Genomic DNA, 21,833 nt, shown 5'->3' with positions numbered 1-21,833 from the left:
TAAAGTTAAAAAGCTCCACAGACTCAGGAACAGGAAGTGTGTGGGGGGGGGGGAATTATCTCATAAAAATTCAAATGATAACAAATCCCCAAATGTTTGTCACCCTTATCCACACTGTTAAAAATTATTTTTTTAAGAATTTGGAGAACTAAGATTTCAAAGACCAAAATAGGGGCTTGAAAAGGAAAAAGGGATGGACTTCCAGTTGACCCTTATAGCAGTAGTAGTGTTTCTACTGGGTGTAGCTCTGACAGCAAAAAATGGATTAAAAACTGCAATGATTTTGTATGAGCCAGTTCACATTGATCTGTTCTGTTTTTGTCCACTGGGGGAAAATCTTTCCGCACACTTTTTTTCTGGCCAGTAGACTGGATTCGTTAAAGTATACCTGAAGGGAAAAAAGCTCACTTTTGGTATTTACCTTGGGAGAGGTAAGTCTCTGGATACTCCAGATGCTCCCCCATCACCCTATTCCTCACCATTCCAGCACTGAGACCCCCACAGGCCCATCATCAATGGCTTGTTGACTGAGCTCACCTGCACACAAGCATGTAGCCAAGTGGGCTTGACTTCTTTTGCCAAGTGGAGGCTCCATGGTACTGCGCAGACCCAAGCCATCTGCACCTGCGCAGTGTAGGCGAGCGCCATCGAACTTCTGGAGTCCCAGCGCTGGAACAGAGAAATGTAGGGGGACGGGGTAGGCCTCTGGAGGATCTAGAGGCTTTCCTCAAGAGAGGTACATATCTAACTTTTTGCCTTTACTATCTCCCAAGTTTACTTTAATGCTTCCAATGGCTGCCCTGCTGACACTTCTCTACGTTACAACAAGTAACAATATTTACTTGCAGCAGTCTCTACTCTCATGTTTGCATTAAGCTGCCTTTGTAAGTATACTCACATTAATGATGCGAAGTCTTGACCTTGCTTTGCGTCGGAGTAGTTTGGCAGGTGTCTTCCTAACAGGAGATTTCACACTACGTTCTCCAGCTGAAAGAGTTTCATAGCCATCGCTTAGCCCCGATGCCACATCCGATGCATAGCTGGAAGGATTCAAAAAGGGAATGACATTCATATAAAATAATACTTAAAGGCATTTCCCCACATTGCTCCCACATCCCCGTGTCCCCTGCAATAGTCACTTAATTGCGATTCCTCACGGTTCTGCTGTGGCACTTGCCTTAAACATGCTCCTCTGTTGTTCAATATACTGAGGGAAGGTCAGTGGCTGTAACATCTGTACTCCCGTCCATACAAGGGAGAACAGAGAGAGTGGGTAGCAAGAGCGCCCCCTTCCTTTCAGAAGTTAACCCTAGAGAGTAGTGGGCCACTGTGATGATCCAGATGGAATCCCTAGTGGGACGTTATCACTAGAACGCTCATGCTTCTCAGTGAGTAGGGGAGGGACCATTATGAAGTTATTTTACAGAGGTTGAAACAAAATTAGGATAAATAAATTGAAGGCATAGATCGGCTTTAAAGGGAGACAATAATTAAAAAGTTGATGTTCGCTACCTCTATAGCCATTCGTGTTATAGACATGTAGAGTAAAATCATCTATATCCTTTGTTTAGGAAATTCTCAGGAATGCAATTTTTCATTACGGTATCTGTCAGCAGGGCTTCTGACAGGAACATGGATTCCTCTCTTCCTTCTGACAAAAGTTCTAATTGTCATTACTTTTTTTTGTGCACAGCTGCTGACTTCTCAGATATTACAATAAAGTGATGGCTTGGCAGATAGAAGATACCAAGTGAGGAGGGGAATCCATGCATGTGTTAGCAGATGTCCTTACAGATGAGGTTCTGTCAGTTATTTAAAAGTGCGATTACTGAGTTTTTGTAAAAACAAATATGTTAAGGCTTTATGCTGCTGCCATTCTATAAATGTACAATTTTCTCAAGAGTGAAATAGACACAAAAAATTATTCTTCTCCTATGTCACTCTCACTTACAGTAGGCAAGAATAATCAGAATTAATGGATTTTGAACTAGTCTATCCCCTCATGAGGGATTCTCTGTTATTTCTTTATTTACAAAAGCACTTAGGCAGGGAATACCCTAGGCAGAAAAGCTATCGTTGCCGAAAATGAAGCAAAAACTCACATAATGCATTTCCGCTTCCTGTTGACTTTCTAGTGATTTGCATAAAATGCATAAACAATGCATGCAAAACGCCTACAAAACACTTATGCGGTTTATATATGCAAAGCACGAACGCATTAAAAAGCACGCAAAACACAAGAAGAACGTATGTGTGGGAAAACAACGCAAAACACAAACAAAACGCACGTAAACCGCACTAAAAATGCACAAATGCATATGCAGTAAAATGCTGCGTTTCCCGCACTGACTAGTGTGTTCCCAGCCTCAAAGAACTGCAGTTGCTCAGGCCAATTGCCAATTGAGTAGGGAATCTGGATGACATCTTTGTAGAGATGATTTCCAGGGAGTGCTTTTGTAAAGAATAAAGTTAATACTGAGAATGCCCCATGAGGAGAATTGGCTAATTCAAAATCTATCCGGTCTGTCAGCTTTTTTCTACCTAACCTAAGTGACAGCAACATACAAAAAAGTAATTTATAGTGAATTTTACTCTGGGAGAAATGTACATTCTATATTTATGTACCGGTATGTATTTGTATTTTTTCACAATAGTGGTCTTTTCACGGTATAAACCTGCGGTAGAGAAATTCAGTATGAATGCTTCACAGCTGTGCTTGGTTGAGCCTCACCTGTCCACGGGGGAGGAAACATCATTGGGGATTCCAGAAGAGGGCGTGCCATCTGAGTTCACACTTATCGCAATACTCTGGGGATAAAGGACCAAATAAACTGGATTACTGAGCATTCGTTTTTGCTGCCCATGACTCATACATTTTATTTCTTCACTCTTGGGATCCCTGAGTACTGTATACATCTAGATCCCAGTGTTGCCAACCTTGGAATTACATTTTTACTGACAATGCACAAAATATTTACTGACAGAACACTTTTTTTTACTGACATCTAATATTACTAAAATTAAATGAAAGATATCACACATGTGCCCCATGTGCAATACACTGGCAACCACGTGGGACGCGAATGAGGAAGAAGTGTGCAATGGCGGACCGCATTAATTCACAGTATCTGGGGGGGAGAGGGGGGGGCACTTTGATACATTTACATTTGGGGGATGCGACCGGGGGTTTCCGTCACATTTGTTCGATTATTGCAGACCTTGCTGCTGCACACCGGATCGAGCATGCCAACCTGAGATTTTTCAGCATGTCCGATTGCATAGCTCCCAACTGTCCCTCTTTTGGAGGGACAGTCCCTTTTTGGGAGTCCTGTCCCTCTGTCCCTGTTTCCTCCTCATTTGTCCCTATTTCAGGACTTTGTCCCTCTTTCTATGTAAATATATATATTTATCTACTAAAAAATGTGTTTGACTTTAAACTTTATTCCCATCCTTTAAATTGATATATTACTAATTTTTAAATGTTAATATGAATGTAAATGAAAGAGGATAGAAAGGACCAATGTGGTTTGAATTATAAAGCAACATTTTTCTCATGAAATCTTTATGGTATGCGTGACTAGGGGTGTGACAGCGGCGTAATCAGGGGTGTGGCATAAGTGTCCCTCTTTCTCATCTCAAAAAGTTGGGAGGTATGCGATTGATACATGTGATCGATACATGCAACCAGTTTCGGCCCGAAATTGGTTTGATAGTCAATTAGACATGCTCTTGGTGGCACTGATTTTTATAATTTCAATAATAATTGTCTTATCTGATGGTCGATTGGTTGCCAAGTCTACAGATGTATGGCCACCTTTAGCTAGAGCAGTGTACATTCCAGAGTGATATGTAAACTGAATAGCAGTAAGTGCTGTGATCTTCTGGGAAAGAGAGAGTTTTTTTTTTACTGACACCACAAAGTTTTTCATGGACTTTACTGACAGCCCAGATGTGTTTACTTTTTTACTGACTGTCAGTAAATTTACTGACGGTTGGCAACACTGCTAGATCCTTGGTAAACTAATTCCTTTTTTATGAACAACAAAATGTCACTGATGCTATTCTCATTTATTAATCCATTTAAATAGATCTGGCTTTGTGTACAGCTTGGAACAATGCTTTTATAGAGGGAATTGCCGTCTCAATACACTTTTTTTAGCCATGATATTCTATGCCAGGATGACAAAATAATCATTTTCGTAATTAGCATTCATTAACCATTTTTGTTGTATTCTGCCTATAAAGGATTTCCACTGCATCCTAACAGGAAGGTACGTATTGTTTTTCTTAGCATGCAGGAGCTGTAGGTGTGTCACTGTACAGTTTACACACCTTACATGTTATTCTAGACTTTTATTTTCATTTTAAATAGACTGGGAAAAAAGTTAGAATCCTCTGTCAGATATTTAACAGCTACTTCTGTCCCCAATGGGGAGATCTCAGCACGCTTCCTGTATCCTGTGATGGTGTCACCAAGAAAGGAAGTGATGTGTATCGTTTGTAAAAAGGCACCAATGGGGAAAAAAAAATCTGACAGACATTATAATTCTTGCCAATTTTATGCTAAAACTACACTCCAAAACTAAAATAAAATGTTTCTGATTGAGCTCCATTTTAAAAGTAATTGTACTGTATACATCAATCTACGGTATCCTATCCTATATAACCCATGTCTCTGCGTCTCCTCCTGTGTGTGTGTCCATGCTTTTGCGCTACTGTGCATGCGTGGCACACTTGCAACAGTTAGAGCAGGGGAATGGGCGTAAGCGTGCGCAGTGCGCGCGCCACTAGTAAGGTAGAGTGCAGGGGGTTGCGGCCGCCCGTTTTTAAATGGGCCTTAGGCCTAGTATCAGATAAACAATGTTTACACATGGTGTGTAGACACAGCATTCTCCTCTATAAATGACTTGTATCTAAAGTGAATACGTCAATGTTATGGCAAAGGCAAACCAGGTAAAAGCTTGGGGTAACACCTGCAGTAAGTGGCAGCAAGAGCTATTCTTAGCTGTACTTTATGGAATTCTCATACACTGCCAGTTGCATTAACCCCTTAGCAACCAAATAAAGTAAAACTTTATTTGGCTGCAGGGCCGAATTTTTACCGCCGCAGGGAAAGTGTTCCTTCCCCAGCCAGGCAGGCTCAGCGGGGTATGTGGCAGTGAGGGAGGGGTGGTGAAAAGGTAGGGGTGGTAGCAAGGAAGAGCTGACACATACCTGTTTGATCGGCTCCTTCTTCCTCCACCGTGGTGGCAACCACGTACTCCAGACAGGTCTCCTCAGTTCCGATCACATGATATGATATGTGATTGGATCCAGTGTTACAGTGCCATCCAGTGGTGGAAGAGGGTGGTGGAAGAGTCTCTTCCATCACCCCTCTTCCACCACCGGGTGGCGCTGTAACGTTGACACGGTCACCTGGATCCCGATCACATGTCATATCACATCGTTCCCGGCGGTCTCATGGGCGTAAAGCACGCGAGACTGCTGGGAACGAGGTCAGAGATGGAGGCGGACTCAGAGCTGTGCAGCATGCAACTATGAGAACAGCGCAGGCGCGGCAGGACTCGGCAGCCATGTTGATTGGGGCAGGGGAAGGCGACCTGAGGAATTGGGTCGGGACGCCACAGGAGCCATGGCTGTATGAAAGAGACACGGAGGAATGGACCGGGGGCGCGGATGGCGTCCCCCAAAGATGTTAATGCACAATAGGTATTTAACTTTTTTTTACTTATTTTCACCTCGTAAGTCCTTTAAATGTTCCATTTACGAAAGATGTTCTTTAAAGGACAACTGTACTGCCATATTTATTTTCTTTTAAACCATACCAGTTTCCTTGCAGCCCTACTTCTCCAGCTGGCTTCAGTAGTGTCTGAATTACCAGAAACAAGCATGCAGTTAATCTTGTCAGATCTAACAATAATTTCAGAAACCCCTGACCTGCTGCATGATTGTTCAGGCTTCATGGCAAAAGTATTAGAGGCAGAGTATCAGCAGGACTGCTAGGCAACTGGTATTGCTTATAAGGACATAAATATGGCAGCTTCCATATCACTCTCACTTCAGTTGTCCTTTAAGAAATTTATGGCACAGGAAAGATGTTTTATAGGTGAAATTGTTATTTTTTGTTAAGAAAATATATTATGTCATTTAAAATTTCAATAAGGCCTTTACACCATTTCTACTATATAATTATTAGAGAGGAAGGTTTAAATAAGAGACTCTCCGCTTCAATTACACTTTGACTTACCCGAGGAAAGCATATTTCTGGCTGGGTGCTTGGAGGACTATTAGGGTCCTCTTGGGAGGCATCACTTGAAGGTCTCTGGGAACTCTCCACAGGCTCCATCAAGCCAGAAGAGCTAAGGTAGCCATCTGTCTCGGCATCCGCTAGAAAATAAACACAACTACATTACATTCCTCAAAAAGCTTGCCAGCTACACATTCTATCACTGTATAAATGCTGCTATAAATTATATCCTTTATTCAACATTGTTAGTGCAAATGCTTGCAAAGTGTTCACTTGGTGCAGAAAGCAATGTGCCATAAGCTATTAGCAGCATCAATGGAATTATCTTGTTTATGATAAATGCACTGCTTTTGACCTCAGTTCAGCACAACTTGTTGTGCTGTAAATTCTTGGAATGCTTTCATCTCTCTCTACTAGCAGAACATATAAAAACTGAAAGCAGAACTTCTCTGTTATTGTCTCACACTGCCCCCTAGTGACAAGTGTCATTAATACACATTACAGCAACATAGAAGCAAGGAAATGTAACAAATAACAAATAAAAAAAAATGCTAAAATAAATTGGCCTGGAGCACTTGCAAGCTGCTAAATACATTGGTTGTTAAAGGGTTAATCCTTTGCACTGATTCAGATTTCAAACTGTATGGTAAAGAGAGGATTTCTGATTGGTTGTTGTGACTTACCGTGCTATGTACAATTATTCTGTATAGCGATGTACTGCAATTGATCATATTTATATTTCAAGACTAACTACAGTTCCTGAGGGATGGCAGCAGGCTTATTAAATTAAGATGCTCTTGATCCTACGTGATTATCATGGAGAAGACCCACATCAAACATCACCGACTTCTTAACTTACAGATGCCTAAACTGTCAAGAGTTGGACCAAGATCTAAGGACTAAGTCCACTAAGAGGCGCCTTAGCAGTGGAGAATAATAGTCTAGGTTGGATGTGTGAGTTTCATTTGATTGTATGATTCGGGGATGGTGTGGGGAAGGAGGACATTGGACATCTTTGCCTTGGGCACCAGAGGATTTTGTCATAGCACTGGCTTTGTCTGATACGTAACAAAAAAAAAAATCTAATTTCATATTTTATTGTATGCAGAAAGGAACAACGTAGATGCTTACATGTAGCAGAGGAATAACAGGTTTGTCTAAAGTTGAATGGGTGATGTTGATCAGCTTCTGGTTCCTCTGGTTCAGGCAGGAAAGTACCACTGCTTACAGATTCGGGGGAGTCAGAGTTGGATGGCAGGGAGACGGTAGCAGAGGCAGTATCAGGACTAGAGGACATGTTAGTACTCTGAGGATCTCTTAGCTGTTCAAGAAACTTCAGGATGCCCTGCTGCTTCTCTTCTTCCTTCTTCTTCAGGTCCTCCTGGGCCCGCTTCAGCTTCTCCCTTTTCCTCTTTATTGCCAGAACACGGTCACGAATAGCCTTTACTACAGTTTTGTAGTCAGACTCACTGACAAAATTAAGAACCACCTAAGAAACACGTACAAATAGACATCAGGGCCCATATGCAATCAACTTTTTCTTCAAAGTTGTTCACTAGATGATATTTTCACAACCGGTCAATAAAATACCCTTTAAACCACAAGCAAGCAAGAAAATAATGAAAATAATTTTGGTAGTACTTTTGTATCTTTTTGGTACTTTTTCAGTTGTAAAGTGTTGGAACGTTATTTTAAAGAGAAGATGAAAAATGATCTCCTAGGAGAAAACTTAGGAGTAAAAGAGAATTGAACAAGGGCCCATATTTTTTACACATAACAAAAAATGCATTAAAATTACCAATATTTTGAGCACAATGGTTTCTCTAATCTCTCCTGGGGTTTCTAACCTGTTTAATGATTATATTTGTGGGGGGAAATAACAAGTACAGAGTGTGAGCTGACACTGCTGACCAGGAATTGAAGTAAAAAGAAACATTTTACAATTTTTGTAAATACAACTCAATCAATACCACAAACCCTAAATCAACCATTAACAAACTCTGAAACAATCACAATCAATAACTATTCTTTAAAACAATGTGCAAGGTTTGTTGATTGATTGAAAAATGTAATGCAGCTATGATTAAGACTGGTCTTTAACTAGCTAGGTTAAAGATTAAGGGGACATCCTTGGACAGAGCTAACCACAGAGAATGTTGTTTAAAGGGACACAATTGTGAATAGGGTCATTTTTAGTTGATAATGATAATAAGTATGTTGCAGAAGTTAAAAAAAAATGATAATAAAAATAAACAGAACCTTCACATTTATCACCTAATTGGTGGGCATCCTGTCGTCTGTGTAGTTAGCACCGGAGATGCTGATCAGCTCACTCACTAGTGGGGGCCAATAAAAATAACTACCATTTTTTAAATTGAATTTTCCTCCCATATGTGGTAGTCATGGTGGTACCATCCTGTGCATGTATTAGTATGCTGCCAGTCAATTGGGTGCAGGGTGAGCTGTCATGACGGCTCACCCTACTGCCGCTTAAATTCCCGGCGGTGTAACATACTCTTCCCCCCTTTGAGTTGTAGCAACTGAGGGGGACACGTAATATGGGGTCTGGCTATCACCAGCACCCAAATTACAGGTACGCAGATGTGGACTACAGCATTGCAGCTATGGTGACGCCGATATCAGGTCTCACACGGCCGTAATCTGATGTCGGAGTGACCTGCTTTTTTCCTACCTTCCACAGCTCTCCAAGAGCAGTGCTGCTAGGTATAATACCTTTAGCAGGGGCACAAGGGAGCTGTGGAAAGTAAGAATGTACCACCATTCCTACCACTCAAGGAAGAGAATTTATAAAAATTTCTAAAATTGCAGTTACTTTTCTGAGGCTCTGCTATGTCAAAAGGCTGCTGGCACAGCCTGCTGTTGATCTGGGGCTCACAGGAAGTGGGATTGCAAGACCCCACATTCTGAACAGGAAGCTATCAAAGTGCAGAGGTCCTGAAGTAGAGAGTGAGCCTTTCTGAAGAACAGTTAGAGAAGAGAGAAAAAAACGATATACTCTGCAAAATACTGTGGAAAATGTCAATGCTATATATATATATATATATATATACATACATATATATATATATATATATATATATATATATATATATATACACACACACACACACACACACACACACACACACACACACAAAAAGTTCTGTAGGGAAAGTTTTACAGCTGCAAGCTGAGCACAGATTTCCAGGCTTGAAAACGCAGTGCCAAAAGAAATACCTGTAATTTACAGCAATAATGTGAGCTTTCAGAATTTAACAACAACAGATTAGAGTTTAGCAGGGCAGTAACTTACGGAAAATACATAAATAAAAAAGCACAAAATTAGTAGTAGCCATTTCCCTTAATTAACCATAAATTGAAGCAGAACTGCATCTTCCAAACAAACTAGCATTGAGAACATGAAAACAGACTCATACGTACAGTATATATTTACAGCCAGACGCACAGAAATACACACTTCACCAGACAGGCAGCCACCATACTACATGGGCTGCATACAATGTGTACCTTGCAGGGATATATCTGCCTACTCTGACAGATGTCTACAGCTATTTTTCTGTGCCCAGTGTTTGGCTTGGATCCAGACTTGTACTAGTTTTTACTCCTTTGATTGCCTGATGAAGCGGGATTGAACCTGTGAAACGCGTTGCATTGTGGAGTTCTTAAATAAACGGTATCTTTGTTGAACTTTAATAATGTTGACTGTGTTAGTCTGTGTTTTACTTGTTGGGGAAATAAGCCCACCACTGCCGCCCTTTTAAAATGGTTTTTAAAAGTTTTTACTCTAATCTGGCGCCTCTGTTTAGGCCTCTCTTCAGTGTTGTGAATGGTCACATACTTCTGCAGCACATTTTTATCTTATTATGTGTAAACTAGGCATTAGGCCCGTTTCGTATCTGGTGGGCGGCATCAGGCAGCACAGGGGGAGGGGGGGGGGGGCATTGGGGCTTACTTGTGTGTCACTGCACAGTGGTGCTACACTATTCCGGCACCACCACTAAATCCACGGAGGAGGAGAGGCATCGGGTAGCTTGGGGGAGGTTGTTTTTATTTTTTTACTTTAATCAAGCCATTTTGTTGTGTGTTTTACAATGGAAGGTATTTGTAAACATTCATCTTCATGTGATCAAGACATTACCCCCATAATGCATTACTTTAGGACTTTGCAAGGATATGCAAATTGTTCCTTTATGTCCATGAAAGGTCAGGCATGCATTCAGTGCATTCATCTGTTTTAGGCTATGTCGGCCTTCATCAGAAGGGATTTATATGACTCTTGGGAAGTAGGAGTTTTTATCTATTAAGTTATGGATAACCAGAACCATTAAGATTTTATAAAAGGCTTTAGAAACAGATAAGCATCTTCTATACAAACATGTATTCCCTAAATTGGTGTGTAGATGATGAAGAAATGTATTCTACTAAATAACTTCAAGTGCAGTAAATGTTCACACCTCGGTGAGTCCAGCAGATCATATACTTACCATCTCCTGAACCACCTCTTCTGCAACATCTTTGTACAGCTCAAACAGAAATTCAATAGCATTGTTGTCTTTGTATTTGCCGTGCAGCTTTTTCGTGTCATCCATCCTTAGCCATAGTTTCAAGGCAGTTTTGACTCCATCATCTTCTTCAGCTAGTTCAACGTGGACTCCAGTGTCTTCCTGAAAGAAGGAGTGCTCCAGCAGGTCCTGGATGGTGTACCTGCCACAAACCACAGACCGCATCAAGAATATTTCACTTACACAGAAAAGGTAGTGTTATTAAAGGGACTCCGAGCACCTTTCATGGGCATGCCTTTAAGACAGACGACTTCCAACAAAGTCGTGCTATGACCCCTCTGGAGGAGCCTCTTGCAATGGCCATGCGTGTCACTTCCTCTTCCTGCTTCCTTCAGTTATGCACTTCTCTAACAGAGAAGACAGGGGTGACCCGGGAGTTATAACATAGCCAAGATGGCTGCTGCGATTTTTAAATTGAAATCGGACGAAAACTACATCTTTAAGTACTTTGTAGTATTGGTCGGAGTTTTAAAGACATGCCCATGAGAGGTGCTCGGAGTCCCTTTAAGTATCTATCATCTGCATTGCACTACATTGCATAGAATGTGTTTTAGGATTTGTTATGGAAGCCTGAATTTACATTACAATAAGCTATTAACCCCATCCAGGAATCGTACTGGTTATCCTAACATCACAAATATGAAGTGGAATTCCAGACCCTATCTTTTTTTGTTAAGATGGCCATTAATGGTACAAGTCTCAGCCAAATCAGAACTAAAACAAAAGCTGTGACTTGGGATGCAAAGTTGTGTGTATGTGCATTATTATTTAGCATTTATATAGTGATGACAGCTTCCGCAGCGTTGTACAGAGGATATTATCTTGTTACTCACCTGTCCCTCAGAGAGGCTTACAATCTAATCCCTACCATAGTCATATGTCTATCATTTGTACTGTAGTCTAAGGCCAATTTTAGCGGAAATCATTTAATTTATCTGTATGTTTTTGGGATGTAGGAAGAAACTGGAGTGCCTAGAGGAAACCCATGCAGACAGTGCCCTGGCTGGGATTCAAACCAAGGGACCCAGCGCTGAAAGGTGAGAGTGCTAACCACTACACCACCATGCTGCCCATTTATTTAAACTTCATTATCAGAGATCACCTATAGCAGTGTAACTATAGCAGTGATGGCTAACCTTGGCACTCCAGCTGTGACAAAACTACAAATCCCATCATGCCTCTGCCTCCCCGGATTATGCTTAGAGCTGTCAGAGTATTGCAATGCCTCATGGGACTTGTAGTTTCACCACAGTTGGAGTGCCAAGGTTAGGCATCACTGACCTATAGTAATGACTGAGGCCCATATGCAATTCACTTTTTCTCCTGAGTTTTCTCCTAAGTGATATTTTCAAACTTGTCAATAAAATGTCTTTTAACCACTTGAGGACCCACCCTTTACCCCCCCTTAAGGACCAGCGCTGTTTTAGCTGATCTGTGCTGGGTGGGCTCTGCAGCCCCCAGCACAGATCAGCGTGCAGACAGAGCGACCAGATCGCCCCCCTTTTTTCCCCACTAGGGGGATGATGTGCTGGGGGGGTCTGATCGCTCCTGCCTGCCGGGTGTTGCGGGGGGGGGGGGCACCTCAAAGCCCCCCTCCGCGGCAAAATCCTCCCCCTCCCTCTCCTACCTGGCCCCCCCTGGAGATCCGGGCTGCACAGGACGCTATCCGTCCTGTGCAGCCAGTGACAGGCTGTCTTCTGTCACATGGCGGCGATCCCCGGCCGCTGATTGGCCGGGGATCGCCGATCTGCCTTACGGCGCTGCTGCGCAGCAGCGCCGTACAATGTAAACAAAGCGGATTATTTCCGCTTGTGTTTACATTTAGCCTGCGAGCCGCCATCGGCGGCCCGCAGGCTATTCACGGAGCCCCCCGCCGTGAATTGACAGGAAGCAGCCGCTCGCACGAGCGGCTGCTTCCTGATTAATCAGCCTGCAGCTGGCGACGCAATACTGCGTCGCTGGTCCTGCAGCTGCCACTTTGCCGACGCACGGTATAAGCGTGCGGTCGGCAAGTGGTTAATCCACAAGCAAGGAAAAAATGACTCAAAATAATTTTGATAGTTCTTCTTCACCTACTTTTTGGTACTTTTCCCTTTGCAAAGTGCTAAAAAGTTATTCTAAATCGAAGATGAAAAATTATCTCCTAGGAGACAACTCAGGAGAGAAAGTGATTTGCATATGGGCCTAAGCAGTCAATGTTTCATGACAATGGAGCAGATGTGAATGGAATTGAAGATAAAATAAGATGAGTCTCCCTATTGGTGAGTGAAGCCATTCATCACATTGGTGAACCAATACGGATGCTTACAAGGTTAAAAGGGAGATACTTGCTCCCGATGCCAGGAAACCTTAACAACGTTACTATTTCAACTGGGACCAGTTCCAGAAAGCAATCCTCTTTTCAAACATTTTTTTCTGAAGCTAAGTTCTGGCTACGCACTTTATTATTATACATTCAGTTTATACTTTCTGAATTTTTATGAAAACTGCTTTAACTTTTATACCATTTGCTATAGCCAGACTGAATACAGGTTTTGTAGTGCCTCTAGATGGTACTGCAGCCTTTAGCTATTCAGCCATACACAGCCTTTATCCAAAACATCATTTTCAGGAGAGTGAAATGGGCAATGCTGAATGTACAAACTTAATTTGTCCATAAAGAGACATTGATGGTGTAGTGTGCACAATTGTAAGTTCAGGGTTAGGTGTTCCTAGATAAGCAGGATACCCACAGCCAGATCATTTTCCCAAAGGTGTGGCCTTCAGTTGTTTGCCAGTATGGTTGACATAAGTACATGTAAAGTTGCAGGACCCTGTGGCCTAAGGACCAAGACCATATAACAGCTTTACATCATGTGACCACAATGCTAGTTCTGTTCCTTGGCCCGTTCCCACTCCTGAGGATCTTCATGGGAGAAGATCTGAAGGTGCAGTGTTATGAGAAGTCCTTACAGTAATAGTGGCAGGCTCGTCAGTCACTGCATGCTGCAGTCTGGTATCAATAATGGTCAGTACATTTTACCCGCTGCTAGTGACAGGCTGCTGTATTCCTAGCATTCTGGACATCCTATGCTATGGACCATGTTATCTGCCTACAAACGCAGGCCTATTTGGAGTATATATTTATAGCAGGAGGATCTGGCAAAGCTTTCTAAGTACAGGTTTAGAGATACATAAAAAGCATCAAAATGCTGCAATTACGAGTCATTCAATTATTTTTAAATGTAGAGAATACACACACACACATTCTTTCCACTTCTTTCACACTGTATCATTACGTAAGTATGGGCTACAAAATCAATGTAAATATAATAATCTGCTGAATCTCACACACAGGCTGAACCTATGCTTGCACAACAGCAACTCCCTAATCTCTGCTGTGCACCTCTCCCTTAAGCCTAGGAGCAGCTATTGTCCTTTCCAGGTCATTCTAGCTACTGATCTCCTTGAGGTGAGTTTACCTTTCATTCTTGTTCATGCGTATACAGCCCTCGATGATCTCCTTAAGCTCTGGGACTTTGACTTTATAGAAGCTGTCTGGCTTCATGCCCTGCGGACGATGAAAAGAAACACAGCGTCAGGTCAGGCAGGCCTGGCCAAAGCAAAGTTCTGTATGGACAGCCTGAAATATTACCAAGAAAACCTCCTGAGAACAGACGGGAAGGGGGGGGGGGGGGGGGGGGTGACCATACAACAGAGATGGGCGCCAGGTTAAACACTGCTTACTCCATATTTCTATATATAGAGGATACATATTAACATTCTGTACTTGTTGGTCTATATTTAGAGTCTCTTTTAATAACTGAGAGAGAGAATCAGCATGAAATGATGAAAACATTAACATTAATAACATCAAGACGATAGCCAAATGAATAGTTGTTATCACTGATAAGCTAAAGTACTTTCTATTGGTATGTAACTGGAGAGATATTAGAACATTTGCAGAGTTAATTACATTTTGCTGGGCTACCATTCTAGATACCTTTCGCATGCCCAGAAGAGCCGCAACTGAGCCAAATTACCGGGGATGATTGTGACTGAACGGAGGCATTCGGGAGGATGGTCAGGGCCGGATTTCTGGCAAGGCCACATAGGCCATGGCCTAGGGCACCAGAAATTTAGGGGCGGCTCAGTGAGGGGCAGTAAAGCTGTTTTATGCAGCCATCCCTATCTACAAGGACAGCTTTAACCTTTGAACTCTCTGTCCTGTACTTGTGTCATCCCTGCAAGACCTGTAAGCTCTATCCTGCAGGTACACATCAGCCTAACTCACATGGAAACACAATGGGTCCATCATTAATGAGATGGCAAACATAACATAAAAGTTGTTAAGGAAAACATAACTTATAATCTATAGGCATATTACTGAAATAGCTATTGTCTGTAACATCCAATGATAGAAAGTAAGTAGATTTCTCATTGGGGCACACAGAGACAACAACCATACAGATGGTATACTGTAGTTGGCCTTGGGCGGTAAAAAGTATAAATCCGGCCCTGAGGATGGTGAGGGACACATCGGTGCTCATGGGGCTGGAGGAAGCCCCAGGTAAATATAACATCTTTTACTAAGCTCAGGTTTACTTTAAGCAAATATGTGTAGGCTTAGCTTCATTGCGAGAAGTATGGTTAAAGCATGGTAATTAACAAGGAAGGATTTATACTTTTTGTGCCCCTAGGCCAAGTATGTTGCGACTCCCTTTCTTGTGCTGTAGCACCCTCTTCCATGTGCATCATCCATGTACAACAGCCCCTTTCTTTCATGAACCCCCCCCCCCCCCCCCCCCCTTGAGCATCAGTATCCCTTTTTCATGTGCTCCCCATTTCAGCCTCCTTTTTCATATGTAGCATCTCCTCTTTCCATGTCCAGGTGCTCCTTGGCCTGCAGCCACCCAAGACCTGGGCCTTTGTGTTCTTTCCAGAAATCTGGCCCTGGTAATAAAGTAAAACTGCACTGCTGTGGCATTGGAGATACCCAAAATGAATATAAGTTTATCACCAAAATTTCAAGTGCACATGGTAAATTGCAGCATAAACAAACCTTACTATATGAAAAGGAGAGCAAGCATGTTAACTCCGGAAGGACACATGCAAATTAATGCTATAAATGTACTGGGCACCACAACAACGTGTTTCATGAGTCAAAGATCACTTCTTCAGGTACCTGTGTCAGGTGAGCTGAAGAACTGGGGTTCAACCCACAAACCAAATTTTTATAATGCTCAATAAGTTTATTGCAATGGTTTGGTTGTGCCCTTCAGGAGGTAAGTTAACATACTTACTCTAATTTTTATATTTTACATGTTTTAATGAATAAGGTGCCTCTACACTCAGCACAATATTATAATTGCTTGCATAGCAATTATATGGAGGGTGCCAAAAATATGTAAAGAACAACGTAGTGAGGAACCGTCATGCTTCCTATTCTGTGCCACCCCTTAGCAGATGCTTGGCTATTGTCATGTCATTAATGCTAAGACCAGCCACATGCCAGGGTTACGGATAATACTGCTACTCATGACTGTAGCTTTCTCAATTACTACCTACCCTCCTCCCTTCTCACTCAGTTCGTTCAGTTTAAGTTAAGAGTAGCAAGCTTTTTTTTTTTCCTCTGACCAAGTCAGTCAGTAGGTTTCCATATCTCATCAATGATGCTTTGCTTTGATGTGAAGGAGGCAGCCCATCTAAGCTAAAATCTATTGTTTCACAAACTGGAATTCACTTCCTCATGTAAAAAAGAGTCAGAGTTACTCCTATACAACATTTATATTGCGTGTGCTTTTCTCCTGGCGGACTCAAAGCGCTTGAGCTGCAGCCACTAGGGCTTGCTCAGTAGGCAGTAGCAGTGTTAAGGAGACTAGCCCAAGGACTCCTTACTGAGTAAGTGGTGGCTAACGTAACAGGAACGTTGCCTGTATCAGAGGCAGAGGGCTTAACCATCACACTATACAGCAACCACTTTAAAGAGGAACTCCAGTGAAAATAATGTAATAAAAAAAGTGCTTCATTTTTACAATATTTATGTGTAAATGATTTAGTCTGTGCTTGCCCATTGTAAAATCTTTTAAATCCCTGATTTACATTCTGACATTTATCACATAGTGACATTTTTACTGCTGGCAGGTGATGTAGCTGCTGCTTGCTTTTTTGGCAGTTTGAAACAGCTGTAAACAGCTATTTCCCACAATGCAACAAGGTTCACAGACAGTAAACTGCCAGGAGTACCACGGTCCTCAGAGTTTCTTGTGGTGGGGGTTTATCAGCCATACAGAGCCCCCTGATGATCTGTTTGAGAAAAGGAATAGATTTCTCATGTAAACGGGGCTATCTGCTACTGATTGGGATGAAGTTCAATTCTTGGTCACGGTTTCTCTTTAACTTCCTCTTCACGAAAACCACCCCTGTAGATATGTTTACAGCCATTTTAAAGGTAACATGACTATAGCAGCCATTATCTCTGTGATTGTTACTGTTTTGCTATTTATATTTTTGCATTTGTTGTTTACATACATCTCCTTCCTTTTTCAGCCTTGTGATTTATTATGCAGATAGTCTTTTTTTTTTTTCAGACAAAGAATTTTAGAAAAAAAGCAAGAGACCTCATCAGGGCAGAGGAACAGATCAGACGCACATGGGGTCTGTGCTGTGTTTAGTGTTCCTAAATGTATATTATATGCAGAGTTGCCAAGGTAACACTCTGCGACTCTAGGCGTATGCAGGACAGCTGGGCTGCTTAAACCTGGTTTACTGTCATAGTTAATTTAGTGCTGAAGTGTGGAACACACAGACGAGATGCAGAGACACATCGGCTTTTACGTAATGTATTGCAATTAAATGCCATACTAGCAGACTTAACGGGAATCTATCATTAAAATGTGTTAGAATTCTTGTAACTAACGTATTTATCTTACAATAACTCAGGTTTCTATTTAACATTTTTATAATGCTCTGCGCATATCGAAAGGCACATTTATGGTCATTTGAAGATTTATGTAACAAAGTCTCATCAAAAAGTTTGAAATGTTCTCTTGACCTTTTTAAAACAGTTCTTTGTTCAGAAATATGAAGATATTTTTGAAACTTGGCCTCCATCCACCACATGGCAGCTGAAATATGTATTAAGATGCCCCGCTTTCCACAAAATTACCACAACAACTGTTTCCCATGATGCATTGTGCATGCCGATAAATTCAAATGATGATGCTGTGGGGGTGTAAGGCAGTTCTCTGTCTCTGACTTCTACTTTCTACTCATTTTCCACTGGCAATCAGTCAGAGAAGCAGGAAAGGGGTGTTTTGCAGAAAAATCTACTGGGTTGATTTTTAGCCCTCTAGGTATTACTGGGCATTGCCTAAACTAAAGAAAAACGAAGTATCTAAAACTAGGATTCAAATCAAATTAACCAAGTAACCAAGTAATTAACCATCGAGTTCTGGTTGAACTCGATGGACATATGTCTTTTTTCAACCCAAATAACTGTGTAACTATGTAAGTAAATCTATTTTGCTACTGCCAAGTAATTCCATGATCTGCATCTACCAGTAAGGTGATATTTTATTGCTTGTGAGCTTATGAGCTAAGAAGAAGAATCACATGATCTATGCAGAGCTCCTCCTGCAAATCAAATGCTTTTTACCTTTGAAATTAGGACTTACAAGAGCAGTGCTCTGCAGTGTCCTCTCTTCTCCTCCACCTCAGTATTTACAGGAGATATGCCAGAGAAAAAATAGTCTAGGCATGTCGGGGGAGGCTGCTAGGTTTTGCCCAACCTACTTTGAATTGATGAGTGACAGCCACAAAATTGTATCAGCATTTCCCATAATGCATTAGGGGCCAGATCAGAGTGGAGGAAACTAGAATTTAGAGATTAGTCACTATAGAGGTACTGAGACTTACCATACATGAAACAGCCTTAACTACGGTACTTGTACTTACTGTTGCTACTACTGTTACTACTTACTTACTGTTCCTGTGCGGTAACAGAACCTATGGTTTTCCTGTTGACAGGCATAGTCTCCAGACATGACACATAAGTGATCACTAAACCCATAATCAAACAAAGCAAATTCTTAGGCTCCTTTCACACCAGACAACGCATGCAGGAGCCGTTCTCCTGCACGTGTTGATAGCCTGCGGCGTGTCGTTGGGTATCTGCGGTGCGACGCAATCAGCGGCGGTAGCTATTAATTGAACCTGACGGAAAACGCCTGCTCCCGGCGGATCGACGCTCCCAGGTGCGTCGGAACCGCAACGTACCGAAACGCAGCGTCGGGTGTGCAAGGTAAAATGAAAGTCTATGGACTTTCATTTTACCTTGGTTAACGCAAATAACTGCCTTTGCGTTACACCGCAGAAAAGGGCTCTGGCGTGAAAGAGCTCTAAGGGCTCTTTATTGCTTTTAGCCTGATAAGTAAGGGATGGTTAACACTGCAAGAGCTTTTTAATGGACACCCGAGGCGAAAATAAACTAATGAAATAAACAATTTTATCTATTTTCCTTCTCCTACAAATGAATTTTTAATATATTCCATAGCTTTATTTTATGTTTAAATCTACTTTTTAAGTTTTAACTGTTTTATTGTTTTTGCTCAATGACACATTCATTGAAGTATGCCAGAGCTAAAATCTATGAACTATTGGCTCTTTTTATCTCTTTCCTGCTCTTAGAAGCCATTTTCTGCTAGGAAAGTGATTTATAGTTGGAATTTCTTATCAGTGAGGGTCACACTGTAGTCACTTCCTGTCTGAGTCAGGACTGAGTCAGCCACTTACATACCTGATATTTAACTTTTTTTACGGCAGAGAAAGAAAAAAAAAAGTAGCACAGCATAGTTATTTGTGTGCTAGGCACTGTACATACACATGTCTATCTCATCATGTCACATGTTACCTCGGGTATCCTTTAAGCACTAATGATTTGAAAAGCTTTTGCCAATGCAATGCTTCAGGTGATTTTTATAAAATCACATCACTCAAGTGAGAACACACACATAGCACTACATTAGCAAGAGCTTTTAAAATCACAAGCTATAAAAAAAGCTCTTGCAGTGTGAATCAGCCCTAAATGTAGTAATAGTAACAGTGCATTGAAGCTAAGTGCTGAGCAGAATACCAGTTTTATGGGCCAACTGTGTGCTTGGAATTACAGTACAACTTGCTTCCTGCCCTCTCTGGATTCAGCTGCTGGGTGGGTTAGCCAGGTGTGATCATATGACCCACAAAGCAGGACAAATGGAGGACAGGCTAAATTTCCCACAATTCCAATAGAGAACATGTGTCCATATTGTAGGTCAAGGGAAATAGATGGAAGGAAATGTTACGACCTCAACTCTGCAAAAGGGCAATTCCAGAGGTAATACATTTAAACTTGAGAATTTGTCATATTTGTTTGTTAATTTAGATAGCTATAAGGTTTAATATTAATTGGCGCAATTAAATATTTGCCAGAGTACTGCTTTAAAGTTCGCTAAATGAGGTTTGAATTATTCTACCTTTTAACAGCTTCAATAGAGTTATCTCGTTTGTGAGTACACTGCTTTTGACCTAAGCAGCAGAACTCAATGTGCTGTACATTCTTGGAATGCTTTGATGTCTCTCAGCCAGTAGAGGATATAGAAACTGAAAGCAGTAGTCCTCTGCCATTGTCTCACATTGCCCCCCTAGTGACAAGTGGCCATAAATACACATTACATCAGTACTAATTAGTAGTAAGGAAATGTAACAAACAAGAAATACAAATGTGATCAAATAAATTGGCTTTGAGTACTTCCAAGCCTCTAAATAAACTGGCTGCTAAATGGTTAAACAATACAATTTGCCTGGCTCTAATGCAAATCTTTTGGTTACAGGTGTGTCTCAGTTACACACTTGGAAACTGCATGCAGCCAGGGGAGGCAGAGCACCCTATTTGCTCAATCATTCTGGTTGTTACCCAAGAAAGCATCAAAAGTGAACAATGAAATAATTGAAATAGAATGTATTTGTGTGTGACCAGTATAGTATTACATGGTCTCCTCAAAACAAATGAATATAGAAACAAATGGCTGATAATACACTTTAGCACATCGTGGAATCTGTAGCCTGTGTTACAGTACAGACAGCCCAGGTATTTTCTCTTTCTGCCTCAGAGCAATCAGAAGCAGGAAGCTTGCATTGTTGTGTTAGCTATTTTCCACACTTCCACTAACTGAGTGACTGGATATAACATGGACATTCCCAATCTGACAGACTGTCTTAAGACAGGATGATAGAAGAGGGGCTGGGTTATTGTGTGCTCAGAATCAAAGTGCACAGTTTAAGGTAATCTTAGCAACTTTTACTGCTGAGCTTATTTATCAACAAAGGAGGACTTAAACATTAACTTTCCACATGTCTCCTCTCCCAATCACTGTGACAGCAGTGGAGATCTTTCTGCTCCATCTTCCAAGATGGCCACCATGACCCGCCCCTTCTAGTAACTGGCAAAGTAAGGGAAGAGACTGTGACTGACAAGGCAGTGACATTCCCACCTTTCCAAGAGTTCTATTGCCTGGATGTGGTAAAATGGAAAGCCCTGAAGATTGAACAGATACTTGCTGAAGACCTCATAGCTAAGCCGAAGGAAAAAACACCTGAAGAGGTGTCTAATGTACCAATTGTTCCTTTTTCACCTGTGGTAGCAGAGGTCACATGACTGGAGACCACACTGATTGGCCTCTGATCATGCGCCAAGCCCTGGAGATTAGTGCATGCATGAAAGCATGCAGATGCTGAAAGTGCGGTCAGCAAACTGAAACTGCTGCATGAGATACAGTGCAACAGTAGGGCGGGTATAAAATGACTTATCGCGTTTCTATGATATCGCCAATTTCTTATGTAATACTTTAATGACCAGTCTCTTGCTGATCTGCTCATAGTGTCGTTCACAAAATTAAACTTTACAAGCAGCAATATCTTTCCTTTTAAACCTTCCCTCCCCCCTGAACACTCAAGTTCTTATTTCATATGCAATGTATAAGGCATTA

At 41.6% G+C, this 21,833-nt stretch overlaps 1 protein-coding gene across 2 annotated transcripts in view; it reads right to left on the bottom strand.

Moving 5' to 3' along the window:
- WNK4 (WNK lysine deficient protein kinase 4) overlaps positions 1-21,833 on the bottom strand; it is a 331,918-nt gene that overhangs the window by 84,986 nt on the left and 225,099 nt on the right. For both annotated transcript variants that reach the window (XM_068261897.1, XM_068261898.1), the window contains exons 5-10: positions 14,292-14,380; positions 10,753-10,972; positions 7,379-7,736; positions 6,248-6,387; positions 2,732-2,808; positions 899-1,040 (exon numbers count right to left, since the gene is read on the bottom strand). In XM_068261897.1, coding sequence (XP_068117998.1) covers positions 899-1,040; positions 2,732-2,808; positions 6,248-6,387; positions 7,379-7,736; positions 10,753-10,972; positions 14,292-14,380 — 1,026 coding nt within the window. The remainder of the gene's footprint in view (positions 1-898; positions 1,041-2,731; positions 2,809-6,247; positions 6,388-7,378; positions 7,737-10,752; positions 10,973-14,291; positions 14,381-21,833) is intronic.

This window comes from Hyperolius riggenbachi, chromosome 12 (genome assembly GCF_040937935.1).
Source record: "Hyperolius riggenbachi isolate aHypRig1 chromosome 12, aHypRig1.pri, whole genome shotgun sequence".
Classification (NCBI taxonomy): Eukaryota; Metazoa; Chordata; class Amphibia; order Anura; family Hyperoliidae; genus Hyperolius; species Hyperolius riggenbachi.
This window is presented reverse-complemented; position numbering and strand designations above follow the sequence as displayed.